The 16,106-nt window shown below is 41.0% G+C and overlaps 2 protein-coding genes and 2 non-coding genes across 5 annotated transcripts in view; 3 read left to right on the forward strand and 1 right to left on the reverse strand.

Annotated features, from left to right (window-relative positions):
* Cog4 (component of oligomeric golgi complex 4) overlaps positions 1 to 3,804 on the reverse strand; it is a 41,067-nt gene extending 37,263 nt beyond the window's left edge. For both annotated transcript variants that reach the window (XR_009379425.1, XM_059264001.1), the window contains exons 1-2: positions 3,611 to 3,804; positions 490 to 572 (exon numbers count right to left, since the gene is read on the reverse strand). Coding sequence is in view for 1 of the 2 variants with exons in the window: in XM_059264001.1 (XP_059119984.1) it covers positions 490 to 572; positions 3,611 to 3,769 (242 nt within the window). In the remaining variant the exon portion in view is untranslated. The remainder of the gene's footprint in view (positions 1 to 489; positions 573 to 3,610) is intronic.
* A 217-nt stretch (positions 3,805 to 4,021) lies between these two features.
* Sf3b3 (splicing factor 3b subunit 3) overlaps positions 4,022 to 16,106 on the forward strand; it is a 39,512-nt gene continuing 27,427 nt past the window's right edge. The window contains exons 1-8 of the mRNA XM_059263999.1: positions 4,022 to 4,259; positions 6,349 to 6,484; positions 7,678 to 8,004; positions 8,722 to 8,894; positions 9,968 to 10,109; positions 12,435 to 12,547; positions 14,260 to 14,397; positions 15,436 to 15,539. Of these exons, the coding sequence (XP_059119982.1) occupies positions 6,415 to 6,484; positions 7,678 to 8,004; positions 8,722 to 8,894; positions 9,968 to 10,109; positions 12,435 to 12,547; positions 14,260 to 14,397; positions 15,436 to 15,539 (1,067 nt within the window). The 5' untranslated portion in view covers positions 4,022 to 4,259; positions 6,349 to 6,414. The remainder of the gene's footprint in view (positions 4,260 to 6,348; positions 6,485 to 7,677; positions 8,005 to 8,721; positions 8,895 to 9,967; positions 10,110 to 12,434; positions 12,548 to 14,259; positions 14,398 to 15,435; positions 15,540 to 16,106) is intronic.
* On the forward strand, positions 8,303 to 8,381 carry LOC131912149 (small nucleolar RNA SNORD111). Its single transcript, XR_009379555.1, has one exon. It is a non-coding gene; the product is annotated as a small nucleolar RNA SNORD111 (small nucleolar RNA).
* Positions 13,954 to 14,041, forward strand: LOC131912148 (small nucleolar RNA SNORD111). The gene has a single exon (XR_009379554.1). It is a non-coding gene; the product is annotated as a small nucleolar RNA SNORD111 (small nucleolar RNA).

The raw sequence follows: 16,106 nt of genomic DNA on the forward strand, positions 1-16,106 counted from the left end.
TCTTGAACCACATGTACCTGCCCTTACCGCCTAAGTATTAGAACTAAAGTTGTGTAGCACCATACCTGATTGTAGTCTAAAGTCAAAGGCTTTTTTTATTCTCTTTTGGGTCTCATGTGGTCCAAGCTGGCCTTGAACTTCTGATAATTCACCTCTACCTCCAAGGGTTGATTACAGATCTGAGCTACCATGCCGAGTTTCAAGGACTTTTTGATAACTACCAAAGTATATATCCTTAGGTGCTCACTTTGAGTTATTGTTCCTTTCCATTTCAAATGCTTGTCAGTTCATAAAACAAAGTTAGGAAAAAGAATCCTTTTTTTTCCCCTTTCTTGAGACAGGGACTCACTCTGCAGCCCAGGATGGCCTCAAACTTGCAGCAAGCTTCCCACCTTACCCCCCCAAGAGCCCGGACTACTGGGCTAGGGAAACTAATTTTATCCAGTGGTCCCCATTGAATGTACAACTTTTGCTGTGATACATACTTACCCCATCCTATGGAGAGTGACCATCTTACTTTCAATGGTGTTTTGCTGTTCCAAAAGAGACTCCAGCTCTTTCTCCACCACTTTCTGAAACATGAACATCAGAACGAGTATAAAGAATTTTCTTTTTCTTTTTTTGAGGGGGGAGGCAGAGTTTCTTTGTGTAGCCCTGGTCATCCTGGAACTCAGTCCCGTAGACGAGGATAGCCTCAAGAGATCCGCCTGCCTCGGCACCCCCATGCCTGGCTAGGAATTTTCTTTTTAAGTTATTGGGGATTAAATTTATGACCTCGTACATGCCAGGCAAGTGTTCAAATATTAAACTCTACCTCTAGCCCTAGGTAGAAGCAACTTTTTTTTTTTTTTTGGTTTTTTCAAGACAGGGTTTCTCCGTATAGTTTTGGTGCCTGTCCTGTATCTCGTTCTGTAGACCAGGCTGGCCTTGAACTCACAGAAACCCACCTGGCTCTGCCTCCCGAGTGCTGGGATTAAAGGCATGTGCTACCACCACCCGGTGGTACAAGCAACTTTAAGAGTTATCTATGGTTGGGTGGGAGCAGGGAGGAGAGGGGGATCTATGGTTGGTATGTAAAATGAATAGAAAATTTCTTTTTCTTTGGTTTTCGAGACAGGTTTTCTTTGTGTAGCTTTGCATCTTTCCTGGAACTCACTCTGTAGCCCAGGCTGGCCTTGAACTCACAGAGATCTGCCTGCCTCTGCCTCCGGAGTGCTGGGATTAAAGGTGTGTGCCACCACCACCGCCCATCGTAGAAAATTTCTTAATAATAATAATAATAATAATAACAATAAAAGGAAAAAAGTTATCTAACTTAGCCAGGTGTACTGGCACACATTTTTAATTCCAGCACTGGGAGGAAGAGGCAGTTGGATCTCTGTGAGTTTGAAGCCAGCCTTCTATGCATATCAAGTTCCCAGACAGCCAGTACTACATAGAGAAACCCTGTCTCAAAACAACAACAAACCAACTAGAAACAAACAAAGTTATCTAACTCAACCTAGCTAAAAGGTGAATCCCATTTCAATTTTTTTTGTCCCACCATAGTCCCTTTGGACATCAACATTGCTTTGGTTTGTTGTGGTAGACTAAACAACTGGCTATGAAATCTTTCTCATGTTCTTTTGATACAGAATCTCATGTAACTTGGGGTGGTCTCTCACTTGTTCTGAAACACAGGATGACTTTGAACTCTTGTTCTTTCCTTACTTCCCAAGTGCTAGGATTATAGTCATGTGCCCATCACACATTTCAAGTATATCTGATTCCATCTAGCAGCTTAATACAATGGGAACAAATAAATGTTTATTCAATACTATTTTTTTTTTTTTTGGTTTTTCGAGACAGGGTTTCTCCGTGTAGCTTTGCGCCTTTCCTGGGACTCACTTGGTAGTCCAGGCTGGCCTCGAACTCACAGAGATCCGCCTGCCTCTGCCTCCCGAGTGCTGGGATTAAAGGCGTGCGCCACCACCGCCCGGCTTCAATACTATTTGTAGAGTGTTTCACACTGTAAAATTTAGTGGGTAATCCAGATGTGTGGTATGCACTTTTGTTATCCCAGCACTCAGGAGACAGGCAGGAGTTAAGACCAGTTTTAGCTACATAGTCAATTTGAGGCCTGTGTGAGCCAAATGAGACCCTGTCTCAAAATCAAATCAAGGACTGGAGTTTAATCCTCAGGACCCACTGGGGATAATTACCAGGGGAGACAATTCTGAAAACTGTCCTCTGACTTCTAAACTTGTGCTATGACAGACTTGCTCCCCCCACATAAATGTTAAAAAGAAACAACATAAAATGTAGTAGCTAAACAAATGAAATTTCCAAAGAGGCCACAATTAAAAAAAAAAAAACTTTTCTTCCTGTGTACTTAGTATACAGAGGGGATAATTATGAGCCAACATTATTACCCAAATAAGATCTCAAAAAGTTCCCCAATATACTAATTGATTCAATGAATATAGTTAGGAATGTTAAGTCAAGGCATTGAACTCTAATACACTTCTTGCTGAGAAAGTGTGAGAAACTGCTAGAGTTGATGAAAGGCAATGTTTGAAAATATTCGAAGATAGTAATGATCCCCCCGACACACATTAAAAATGCTTTGAGAGGTGCATTACATTAATCCCAGCACTTGAATGATAGAGGCAGTCTGATTACTGAGTTCAAGGTAAACCTGATCTACATAGTGAGTTGCAGGCCAGGTAGGGCTACATAGTTAGACCCTGTCTAAAAAGAAAACAGTTCACTGGGAAAAACAGCTGCTAAACTTTTAGATCAGAGTTTACATCTGACTGGCAAGGATTCCAACCACATTGGAAAATGAACTGACAGCATCAGGTTGCCACGGAAAAATAAAGAAGATATAAAGAGATAACATGGTATCAATTGAAAGGAATCAGAATTCTGTCCACTTACTTGACAATACATCCAAGGTACAAGAAATGAAATGACTTGTCTGTGATTAGACAGCTGTGCCTTAGTCTTTAAAATTCAAACTCTTAGCAGGGAGCTTTCAAACTCCTAAAGAGTTGTGGGCTCACCTATAATACCAGCAGCTTGGGAGGTTGCCACAGGAAGGGAGCAAATTTGAAGACAGTCTGGGCAACAATGAGACCATCTCAAATTAAGAAAATGTCCAAACTTCTACAAAGCTCTGCATTTAACTGAAATGCTAAAATTACACACATAATCATTCCCTACAAAATAGTCTTAAAATTTCAAGCTAATTTGCAATAACTTCTCCCTTAAATGAGTCAGAAGTTTCATAACTTTTCACTTCTCAAGCCAAAGAAAAATCAAACTATATATATAATATATATAATATATATTATATATATATACACAATGTATGCATATATAGTAACACAAACCACTTCCAGTTTTACTCGTCATGGAAACCAACACCGGGACAGACCAAGAAAAAAGATAGTCCAAGTAACAGGCCAAATAAGCTTGAGAGAATAGAATTGACAGGTGTACCCAAATGCCCAACTACACTAAAGCGTCTTTGATAAGTGCTTTTTAGTTTTCCGTGGTAAAGAGACTGACGCCTCTGATGTACTGTGCCGCTGAATTCCTCCAGGAAAAAGGAGGATCAGCTCCCCACCTCCTCGCCGCAGAGTCGTTCGTACACAGCTTCCAGCTCCTGCAGGTCTGTCAGAGAGCGAATGAGCTCGGTGGAGATTTCGGAGCAGCGGCCTCCTCCCACACCCTCCGGTGGCGGAGGCGCTCCTGACAACCTCTGAGGGGATTCCAGATCCGCCATCTTGGTTCCTATTAGGCGCTTCCGGGATCGCGAGGTCCCCTCTGAGTTGGCGCGGCGACCTTTGGGCTGTCCACAGAAATGCCCGATCAATGAATTTGAAGTCTAGTTTTAAAATTAATTTTCTACCCTACAGCAAATTTACTGTAATACGTGATATTTAAATAACTTAAAAGACCGCAGAAACAAGATGAAAGCATTTTAGAATGACATATATTTATCAGGCGGAGGCTGGATACCTTTTCCCGTCGCGCGCTCCCCGAAGGCCCGTCTTGAGGGCTAATGGCGGACGCGGGCGGGTTGGCTTTGGCGGTGGCTTAGGCCTTGGAGGAATTCAGCATCCATCGGATACCGACGCCATCCTTCTTGCACCAGGGTAAAAAAGTGGCCTCGCAGCCTCTCTGTCGCGAAAGACGTGGAGTGCGGTCACGCAAGAGAGCTTCTCGGCACTTCGGCGGGAGTCGCAGAGGCAGTTTCAGGCCGGAGAGATTCGGTAGGCGTGAGGAGATTAGGAAAAGGCTTGCGGTGCGCAAATGGCTGCCTGGGCTCTTCCCCACGCTTCTGTTCGCAGAGTGGGGACGAGTCCTTCAAAGTAAGGCTTGCAAGTCTGACGTGGTGGCACACTCGTAATATTGCCAGCACGCGGGGAGGTCGAGGCAGTGTTCTCGGGGGTGGGAGGCCCGAGGTGACAGATTCTGGAGGGAGTAAGTTCCTAACGCGAAGATGTCTTGTTGAAAGGGTGTAAACAACAGGAACAGTCTTTGGATCGGAGAATCTGGTTTGAATTTTGTTTTGTCCTCTGAACCTGTTTTCTCCTATTTAAAAAAAAAATGGAGGTAAATAGTATCTTATCTGCCTGAAGATTGTGCAAGATTGTAAAAGAGGTGATCTCGGAACCTTCTTAGATTGGGTAGGGGCAGGGAGGAAAGCTTCCCAAGTTTTGGCGGTGAAAGTTTGCTGATATTTAGTATTGGAGTAATGTGATGTTCTTCCAGGGTGCACCCCTTCACTATGGTAGAAAATCCGTTTGTTTTAGTGTTTAACGAGTGAGTAGGCGTTCATTTTAATCGTTCCTCGGAAGTGTAACCTAGTGGTCGAGCTCTTGCACAAGGCCAGGGGTTTCGTTCCCATCGCCACAAACACAAAATTCTCAAATAGTTATGAGATACAAGTGAAAACGAGACCAAGATACTAATTTTCATCTGTTAAAGCAAATGTCCAAAGTCTTAACATCACTTTGGCTGCTGATGGTGCAGTTCTTCTAAATTGTTAGTTAGGTCCTCTAAAAGTCAGTTTGGAAGTACCAAAACTTAACGATTTTAAAATTTAAATCCCTCAATCTCAATTTCACTTCTGGGAATAAATCTTAGAGGTATACTCATGAACCTTTATATGTAATATTAACAGTTTGTCTAATTGAATGGTAATGTAGCCGTTGAATAAGGTTCTCTGTATTTGCAGCAAAAAACGGCTCTTTATTGGTGTTTCAAAGTAATTCATAAAGAAGTTGCAATGTAATGAGTATAGCTAGTACCCAGCCTTTGGTTAAAGAGGACATACACTGTGACATAACTGTGTGTTCTTGAATATTCATACACATATATAAGCATATGGAAAGATAAAGTTGGAGAGATTTATTCCCAAAGAGAATTGATTGGCTGGGAAATGGATCTGAAGTTTTTACGTGCATTTGAGTTTTGAATGATGTGAATGTAGCCCGTTGGACTACAGTTAACCATAGATTTTCGTTTGTCTGACAAAAACCATAGAGGCTTGTTGTATTAATTGAACAAGTTCTAGTTCCTGGCAGTTCACTACTTTCTATATGTTGGGCAATGGATATAATTTTTGAGATTAAGTTTCCTTGACCATAGTTTGTTTTCTTTCTGTATTAGAGTCTGGAACTGAGTATGTAGCTTAGGCTGGCCAGTGAACTTGTAGTAATCTTCTTTCTGTCTCTCCAGTGCTGGGATTACGGAAGAGAGCCATGATTTCTAGCTTTTTTTTTTTTTTCTCCCCCTCTTAAATGGGTATTGCTGGGTGTAGTGGTGCATACCTTTAATTAATCTCAGTTCCTAGGAGGCAGAGGCAAGAGGATCTCTGATTTCCAAGACAGCCAGAACTACAAATGAGACCTTGTCTCAAAGAAAAAGGAAAAACCTAAGACAGGATTTTGCTGTATTGTCGTTTCTGGAATTCACTATGTAGCTCAGATTGGTCTTACACTTGGAGATCTTCTCCTGCTTCAGCCTCTTAGCGCTCAGAATGCAGGTTCATGCCAATATGTAGGCTTTCATAGGATTCATGTGAGATGAAACGCAAAGGATGTAGCATACTAGAATGGTGCCTAGCATATATATGATGCTGTATTTTTCTTTTCCCTTGAGAATGAACCCCAGGGCCTCGTGCATGCTAAACAAGGATTCTAGCAATGAGCTACATCCCCAGCCTGAAAAGGCTCTCTTAATGATAAATGTGGTGTTTCGCAGTAGGCCTTAACTCTGCTGGTTCTGTCTTCAACCAGAAATTCCCATACAGAATTTCTTTTAAAAACAGTCATTTTTCTGTTTTTGTATTTGTAGCTGGCTCTGACTTGATACTGTTGGTGTAGACAAAAGTCAAAGTGCTGTTCAGTCTTGCTTGTCGTCATGTTTCTGTATAACTTGACCTTACAGCGGGCCACTGGCATCAGCTTTGCCATCCATGGCAACTTCTCCGGTAAGTTCTCCAGGTATTGACTTTGTGAACTGAAGTAGACTAATATGTATATTAATTATATATATATGTATATGTATATCTTTTGTTGAGGAAATTTATTGTTTTCCATTAAGAAAATATTGGTGTGGTTTGTGTTAAAATATGGTGTATTATCCGTCACCCAGTTTCAGGTGCATTTCTTTCCACTTAATGATTCTAAGTATAGGTGCATATCTTTTCTCAAGTTGTGTATGTTGTGAGACATAGGCTGTATAAGTCATGGTCTTTTTTTCCCAAGACAGTCCCACTTTAGTCTAAGATAGCCTCACTTAGTAGTCCTCCTGCCTTAGCCTCCCAGAGCTGGGATTACAGGTTCTTAATCTGGAGTTTGATATCAGATTTGCTAAGAAAAAAATAATAATAATAATAAAAAATACCTTAACTGGGTGTGATATAGTTCATGCCTATAGCTCTGGCACTCTGGAGGCTGAGATACTATGAGCGTGAGTTCAAGGCCAACCTGAAGTCTGAAGTACATGGTGAGTTTGAGGCTAGCCTAAAATACATAGTCAGTCTCTCTCTCTCTCTCTCTCTCTTTCTCTCTCTCTCTCTCTCTCTCTTTTCTTTCCAAGACAGGGTTTCTCTCTGTATCCTTGACTGTTCTGGTGGAACTAGCTCTGTAGATCAGGCTGGCCTTGAATTCACAGAGATCTGCCTACCTTTCCCGAGTGCTGAGGTTAAAGGCATGTGCCGCTGCCGCCACCACAACCACCTGGCTAAGATACATAGTCCTTTAAAAAAAAAAAAAAAGACTGGCAAGATAGCTTCTCCAGTGAAAGCACTTGTTACTTGAGCCTGACAACTGGGAGAGTTAGCATTGTGGGTAAAGTGCTTGCCGTATGAGCATAAGACTCTGAGAGCATGCAGGACCATTATCAGTAACAGATACTTCCCAATTGTGTATATTGGTGATCAGTTTTATGAAAATAAGTTTGTTTTGTTTTTTACTTATGTAACCCTTTATAAAAAGCTTTTTTGATAATTACTTTGGTTAGGTCAATTCTGGGGAAAGTGCCTTTTCAAGTAGAATAAATTAATTCAAAACATAGATTCCCTAACTAATTTAATTCCAGTTGTCTCACTGCCTTTTCTGTCCATCCCTATTTTGAGGTCTCATTCTGGGTGTTTATGATCTTTATTTTTTGGTGACTTAGGAACCAAACAACAGGAAATTGTTGTTTCTCGTGGGAAGATCTTGGAATTACTTCGCCCAGACCCTAACACTGGCAAAGTACATACCCTCCTCACTGTGGAAGTATTTGGTGTTATCCGGTCACTTATGGCCTTTAGGCTAACAGGTGGCACCAAAGACTACATTGTAGTTGGTAGTGATTCGGGCCGAATTGTTATCTTGGAATACCAGCCATCTAAGAATATGTTTGAGAAAATTCACCAAGAAACTTTTGGCAAAAGTGGATGTCGCCGTATTGTTCCTGGCCAGTTCTTAGCTGTGGATCCCAAAGGAAGAGCTGTTATGATCAGTGAGTGACTTACTTTATTTGCTCTTGAGTGCTTCTCTGTTTTTTCCATGTGCTCAATGTGCTATATAACATGCTGCAATCTTTGCAGTGTGCCAGTCTATCACTTAATGTGTTAACATTTGGCATTACACTTGTATTTACTCCAATTTAAGTTGATTTAATTTTGTTAAAGGTTTCCTTTTAAAATAGTAGGAAAGTCGTAAAGTAACTACTTTTTATCAATCTGGGAAAAACAAATTCTGCAGCAAAGGCTGCAGTGAAGTGATCTTAGTTGTGTAGTCAATGTGGTTGCTTTCTTCAGCCTGAAGTGATGATTCACATTCATGTCTCTTCTCTGATGAATTCTTGAGGGAAATTCTGTGTATCTGATCAGGCCTCTAGAGGGCAACCCTTTGAGCAATTACAAAACCACTAGGCCTGATTCAACAATTAGCTATAACAAAGAGTAGTTACTGTTGTGTTTCTCAGTGTCCTTAAGTCCAGGGAACCTTAAAATTTTTTTGAAGAATTAGGGAGATATTAAGTTTTTTTTTTATTAGAAAGGAGGGGTTATAATGATTTTGTTGCCTGCTAACAATAGAGGGTTATACACTACTTGTATAGTTAGTGATGATTGTTAACAGTGTTATTTTAAAAGAATAAGCATTGTGTATATCTAAGTGTCTGTCTCTTTTCATCATGTGGAAATCTGGTATGTTTCATCTCCTTCAATGATAGGTGCAATTGAGAAGCAAAAATTGGTATATATCTTGAACAGAGATGCTGCAGCCCGACTTACCATTTCATCTCCCCTGGAGGCCCACAAAGCGAACACTCTGGTATATCATGTGGTTGGAGTAGATGTGGGATTTGAAAATCCTATGTTTGCTTGTCTGGAAATGGATTATGAGGTACTGAAGACTGGTGTGCTCTCTCTTTTTTTTTTTTTTTTTTTTTTTTTTTTAAGTCATCTCAATCTTTTCCCTAAAATAATTTCCTTCGTTGTGTGTGGGGGCCCAGATTAATCAAGGTCAGAGAATCTGAGCTTGCCTTACCCAGCAGGGATGCATAATGGGGTGATTTGGCCACAGGCGTGGTTACCAGGTGTTTGGAAGGGTTTGCACTTGGCTGTACAGTGTGCTTTGATCTTGAAAGGGGGAGGTCTTTTGCCTCTCCCCTTGGCATTGGACAAAAAGCCCTTTGGAATAAACCTTGAGGTGACTGGGTATTGACTCAGGGCCCTCCTGAAGCTATCCTGTGTCTCTCTCTTTCTTATGTCTCTTTCTATCATTTCCTCATTCCTCTCTTCTCCCCCCAAGAACCAGTCGGAGCTGGATTCCATTAGACTCCCACATTGTGTGGATGTAGATCTTAAATCAATATCATTTAAATTATTTTCTCTTTTTAAATTATTTTCTCTTAAATCATTCTTGCGCCGGGCGGTGGTGGTGCACGCCTTTAATCCCAGCACTCGGGAGGCAGAGCCAGGCGGATCTCTGTGAGTTCGAGGCCAGCCTGGACTACCAAGTGAGTTCCAGGAAAGGCGCAAAGCTACACAGAGAAACCCTGCCTCGAAAAAAAAAAAAAAATCATTCTTGCCAGAAGATCTTTTTCACATTATAAATGCTTTACTGAAAGCCTTCAGAATGTTTGCACTTGACTATGTCTTATCCTTTGCTCTGATTTAAGTGACTGGTCTGTGGACTGAGATATTGGGAAGAGCTGCATGAGAAATGCAAAGTTCTGTTTGGTGTGTTTTTTTAAAAATGGAAATAGTGGACAGAAAGCAGCATCCTCTGTTAGTGGCATCCCTGGACCCAGAATGGAGATCTGGATCATTGTAGCTCTACCATTTTTATAGTAGCATGAACTTTGTCACACTATTTGGAATCTGTGAACCTTTACTTCTTGTGTATATGCAAGGTCCTGATATCCTTTCTCAGTCTAAAACTTCCTGATTAATCTTTGTGGCACTGTCCTACAGGAAGCAGACAATGATCCAACAGGGGAAGCAGCAGCCAACACCCAGCAGACGCTCACTTTCTATGAATTAGACCTTGGTTTAAATCATGTGGTTCGGAAATACAGTGAACCCCTGGAGGAACATGGCAACTTCCTTATTACAGGTACTTTTCTCTAGTGCTGCTTCGTGCCTCTTTAAAAAATATACGTTACTTTATATGGGTGTTTTGCTTTTGTGTATGGCTATGGAGGCCAGAAGAAGACATTGGATCCCTATGAACTGGAGTTACAGCATATTGTGAGTCACCATGTGGGTACTAGGAATTGAACCCCCAGTCTCTGGAAGAGCAACCACTTTTCTTAACTGCTGAGCCATCTCTCCAACCTGTTTTGTATCTTTTACTTGCTCCATTTTATGCCTAAACTCAATAGATTTGACTACATAGGATTTGGGTCTTAATCCCCTTGTATGTTTCTGTTCTGTTATTTTAGACAATTTCTTTTTTTGTTTTTGTTTTTTCGAGACAGGGTTTCTCTGTATAACAGTCCTGGCTGACCTGGATCTCACTTTGTAGATAGACCAGGCTGGCCTCAAACTCGCTGAGATCTGCCTGCCTTTACCTTCCAAATGCTGGGATTAAAGACTACAATTTCTCATCCTGTAGTCTTGGTTAAGTAGTTTGAGCTGACCTTGAACTCATGGCAGTTCTTGCCTTAGTTCCTTGGTGTTGGAATTACAGATGTTGGTTACCATACCAAGCTTCTGTTTTTCTTGAGGCTAAATTTTAAGATGGTAAAGTGATTTTAAAAAAGAAAGGGCTGGGTGCCACGTGTCTTTATTCCCAGTAGGGAATCTCTGAATTGGAGGCCAGCCTAGTCCACAGAATGAGTTCTAGGACTGCCAGGGCTACACAGAGAAACCTTGTCTGTAAAAACAAACAAAAGATGCTATGCCAAGTATTTGAAGTATCTAGCTCTTTAATAATGCTTATGCTATGAGTGTGTAGACAAGTCAGTTTATGAATTTGAAAATTTAGATGAAATACTATGAAAAGCATTACTAATGTTGATCTAAAGAGAAATTGATGGCCCCCAAGGTGACATAACAGTCAGGGTGCTTGCCACCAAGCCTGAAGATCTAGGTTTGATTCTTGGAACTACAACCTCTTTGGAAGGAGAGAACCTACTCCTGTGGTGGGCCACTGACCTTCATATAAACACCATTGTCCATGTCTATGTTCGCACGTGAAAGTTTTGTTTTTAGCGTTTATTTTTGTGTGTGAATATGTCTATAAGTTAATGCCTCTTGCATGTGGGTGTCCAAGGAGGACATAAGAGGATCTGGAGCTGCAGTCATGGGCAGTTAATGAGCCGCCTGACTCGAGTATTAGGAACTGAACTTGGGTCCTCTGAAGAGCAACAAGTGCTCTTAACTGCTGAGCCATCCCTCAACAACCACCCTCATTTATTTATTTATTTATTTATTCGTTCATTCGTTCATTTGTTTATTTATTTTAAAATTTCACCAGATGTGATATACCCAGCATTTGAGAGGCAGAGGCGTTGGATCTTACTGTGTTTGAGGCCAGCCACAGATATATATATATATATATATATGTAATGAGATGGCTGTCTCAAAAGCAAAAAGAACCCAAAATATATTTCTTTAGAGACTAGTAAAATAATAAAAACTATTTATTTAAAAGAATAAAAACTGCTGGATGGCGGTGGTGCACGCCTTTAATCCCAGTACTCAAGAGACAGAGCCAGGCAGATCTCTGAGTTCAAGGCCAGTCTGGTCTACAGAGTGAATTCCAGGACAGGCACCAAAACTTCACAGAGAAACCCTGTCTTCAAAACCAAAACCAAACAAACAAAAAGAATAGAACTATATGAGACTACATGGCTTTATGTGAATATCAGAACTGAGGAAGGGGCCTGGAGATGTGGCTCCGCAGCTAAGAGCACTGACAGCAAGCCCCAAGGATATCATCCTCCCCATCTCTTCCCCCTAGTGCTGAGATTACAGGGTGCGCTTTCACTTACAACTTTTAAATGGTCCTCTTGCTTTTGCTTGTATGGAAAGCACTTTGCCAACTGGGCCCCTATTTTTGTCTTTTGAAATTCTCTCATGTAACTCAGGCTGTAGATAAATCTTAAACTCTTGATTCTCTATCCTCCCAAGTGCTAGGATTACAGATGGAAACTACCATTCCTGGCTTTATTTTGATTTTTAAGAGACGAGATCTCATACAGCTCAGACTAGCCCCAAACTCACTATGTAACTGAAAGTGACTTGACTTTTGATCCACTTGCTTTCACCTTCCAAGTACTTGCATTTAAAGTGGACATCAGGGAGAAGAAATACTTGGTTGGCTTGCCTTGTAGCTTCTGGCATACAGCATCAAGTGGGAAGGGGAGCAGTTGAAACTAAGAGCAGCTCAGAGTAATTAAGTCAGTGTTAACCTTTTTTATTTTTCCTCTCACAGTTCCTGGAGGGTCAGATGGTCCAAGTGGAGTGCTGATCTGTTCTGAAAATTATATCACCTATAAGAACTTTGGTGACCAACCAGATATCCGATGTCCAATTCCTAGGAGACGGGTAAGGTCTTTGCCAGAGAGGAAAGATTGTTGTTTGTTTGGGAAATGAATTACATTTTTATGATTACAGGATCCTCCCCCCCCCCCCCCCCCCCGAATTTCTCTGTATAGCCCTGGCTGTCCTAGAACTCACTCTGTAGACCAGGCTGGCCTTGAACTCAGATCTGCCTGCCTCTGCCTCCTAAGTGCTGGGATTAAAGATGTACCCTACCACTGCCTGGTCTATCTGTCTCTCTTTTTCACATTTATTATTTTGTGTGCATGTATGCTGAGGTACATGTATGGAGAGGTTGGAGGACAAACTTCAGGAGTCAGTTTTGTCTTTCCATCATGTGGGTCTCCAGTTGAACTCAGGTTGTTAGGCTTAGCAAGCGTTGCTGTCTGCTAAGCCATCTCACTGGCCCTAGTATAGTCTCTTAAATTTATCTGTTGGCAAGTTTTAGTTATTTGAAGAAATAAATGCTATTTTTCTAAAACTGGTATTTTTAAAAAGGAAATTACTATTTTACTATTCTAAAGATTTATTATTCATGTATTTTTATGTAATTTACGTGTATGCCTGCATGGCAGAAGAGGGTATCAGAGAGAAGAGGGGATCAGATCCCATTATAGATGATTGTGAGCCACCATGTAGTTGTTGGGAATTGAACTTAGGACCTCAGGAAGAGCAGCCAGTGCTCTTACCCGCTGAGCCTTCTCTCCAGCCCTTTTTTATTATTATCTAGCCCAGAAGAGTCTCAGTTTGCAATTTAGCTCAGGGTAAACTTGTCTTTCTATAATCCTTGTGTCCTTCCAAGTGACAGGATTACAGGCATTTGTTACCACACCTAGTTTATTCTGCTCCTGGACCCAAGGCTTTGTACAGGCTAGGTTAGAACACTGCCTGTTGAGCAAATAATTACTTTACTAAGGCAGTACGTCCCTGTTTGCTTTATTATGAGGTTACAAATGATGGCGGTCTATTTATCCTGTGGACACATTACCAATCTTATTCCTGAATCAGTTTTTACGTTGCTTCCCCCCAGCTTTGAATTATTTATTTTTAATATTGACTCTGGGTTAAACCTTATAGAATTTAGTTAGTTGATCTATGTAGAAGTCCCATCAATTTTCTAAAAACCTAAGCAGAAATTTAATCTTAGTAAAAGCAGTGAAATCAACCTGTTGATCAGACAATTATTGAGCATCTGACTGCCAGGACTTTGTATTTAGCTTGGGGCAGTGAAGAGCTATAAAACTTCATAAAGAGTTTACTTGCAGAAATATTTTATGAGATGTTAACATTAAAAACTCAAAGCACCAGAGTCACCACTAAGTGGGAACATGGTGCTACACAGGCTGGTTTGTGATGGATGGTTCCCATGGCAGTGTGGATAGATGTGGTTTTTGTTTTTAAATTTTTACTCACAGCCTGAAATGATGACTTTAATTTCATGTCTCTTCTCTGACATTTGTCTGTGGAGATGATTTTTGCCTTACTGATCTGATCAGGCTGCAGAGTGGAATATTAGCTGTTTCTTGGTTACTGGGAGTTTATTATATATTTCTAGCAGACAAGTTTTAGTTGTTTTGTTCAGTTGGCAGCTACTGTAGTTAATATTTGTATGTTAGACCTTGAGTTGTTGTCTGTATAGTTCCTGTTGTTAAAGTACTGAATTCTAGAATAAAGAGTACCTATTTCTAAGATGTTGATTATGTCTTTGGCCTTGTTAGAATGACCTGGATGACCCTGAAAGAGGAATGATTTTTGTTTGTTCTGCCACCCATAAGACCAAATCCATGTTCTTCTTTTTGGCCCAAACGGAGCAGGGAGATATCTTTAAGATCACTTTGGAGACAGATGAAGATATGGTAAGTAGACCATGGATAAAGCGGGGGGGGGGGGGGGGGGGATGCGTGTTTGTTTTGATTTTTAATTTGAATATAAGTTAAAACCTTTGTCTAAAGTACTTGCTATGCATACGTGTAAGATTTACAAAGCTGCTTTGCAAGCCATCTGTACATCATAACTTTGTCTGAGTTCAGATAGGGAGTAAGTACAGCTGATACTTAACAAGTCAAAAAGAGGGCTTTTGCCTTCCTTGTCTTTGTATATTGTTTTGTCCTGTTTGGCTATCTCTTGGAGGCAGGCCTGCTCTTTTTTTGAAGAGGAAACGGGGAGAGAGGAGGTGGTTGAGGCCTAGGAGAGGTGGAGGGAGGGGAAACTGGCTGGGATGTATGGTATGGGACAAGAATCTTTTTTTTTTGTTTTTGTTTTTGTTTTTGTTTTCCAAACAGGGTTTCTCTGTGTAGCTTTGGAGCCTGTCCTGGAACTGACTCTGTAGACCAGGCTGGCTTCGAACTAACAGAAATCCACCTGGCTCTGCCTCCCAAGTGCATTGAGCCACCACCGCCCAGCAAGAATCTATTTTTAATAAAAGAGAAATAAAGGAAAAAGAAATTTAGATATCTTAGAAAGTGGTTACTTTTAGGTTTGAATGTGAAAATGGGTTTCCCATTCTGGCCAATGAGTATCTGTTCTTGTAAAGCCAAAGCTCTTCATGTCTTGGAAGTTGATAATATGCATGATCTTTTGACTTGGTCTTTAACAGTGGGCAAATTTAGTTACCTAGGTAGCCATTTAGTTGGGAATTGGTAAGGTTTGTAAAGGTTAGGTAATCATTTTCAATTTTTCTGTGCTGTATAGGCTCAGTCTAAATTCACTTTGGCCTTAAGACAGAAAGAGCAGTAGACCATGTATAAACAAATCAGCCTGGCAGGTCTGAGTTGTTTGTTCAGTTGTGGTTTAGATACTGAGTGTAGTGTTTTACTTGGTTCTGTTTGTAATGTATAATAGCAGGCTTCTGTGGCCAAGCTATACTTGCCTTTACACTAGTCTTCTTGCTCCAGGTAACTGAGATCCGCCTGAAGTATTTTGATACTGTACCTGTTGCTGCTGCTATGTGTGTGCTTAAAACAGGCTTCCTTTTTGTGGCATCAGAATTTGGAAATCAGTGAGTAATCCCTTTATTGTCTCAATTTACCTTGGTTACCATAAATAGTAGAAGTTGGCAGAAGGGAGGTGTGGTTTCAGAGCTAGGGAGCTTTTCACAGAATAGTTAAGGTTTTTCAAAGTAAGTATTGTTCACATCTTCTCTTTGTATTCATTCCCCCCAGCCCTTTTCTTCTATTGCATTCTCTCTCTCTCCCTCTCTTTTTATAAATCAGTTTTTAAAGTTATTTAAAATTTTATTTTATGTGTATGTGTGCTAAGTGTATGTGTATGTACCAGGTGCGTATAGAAAGCCAGAAGAGGGCATCTGGAACTGGAGTTCCATAGGGTGGTGAGCTGTCAAGATAGGGATACTGGGAACGGACTCGGGTCCTCTGCAAGAGCAGCAAATGCACTTAAACCGCCGCCGCCACCACCACCACCACCGAGGCATTCCTCCAGTCGCTTTTTTTTGTGTTCATTGTTAGCTTCCTTTACTTCAGTGCCTTCCATTGCTACCTCTGAATGTCTGCAAAAATATCTTTAGCTGAGTGTGTGGTGTCACATACCTGGGTCCCAGCCCTTGGAA

The sequence above is a fragment of the Peromyscus eremicus genome, chromosome 5 (genome assembly GCF_949786415.1).
Source record: "Peromyscus eremicus chromosome 5, PerEre_H2_v1, whole genome shotgun sequence".
Lineage (NCBI taxonomy): Eukaryota > Metazoa > Chordata > Mammalia > Rodentia > Cricetidae > Peromyscus > Peromyscus eremicus.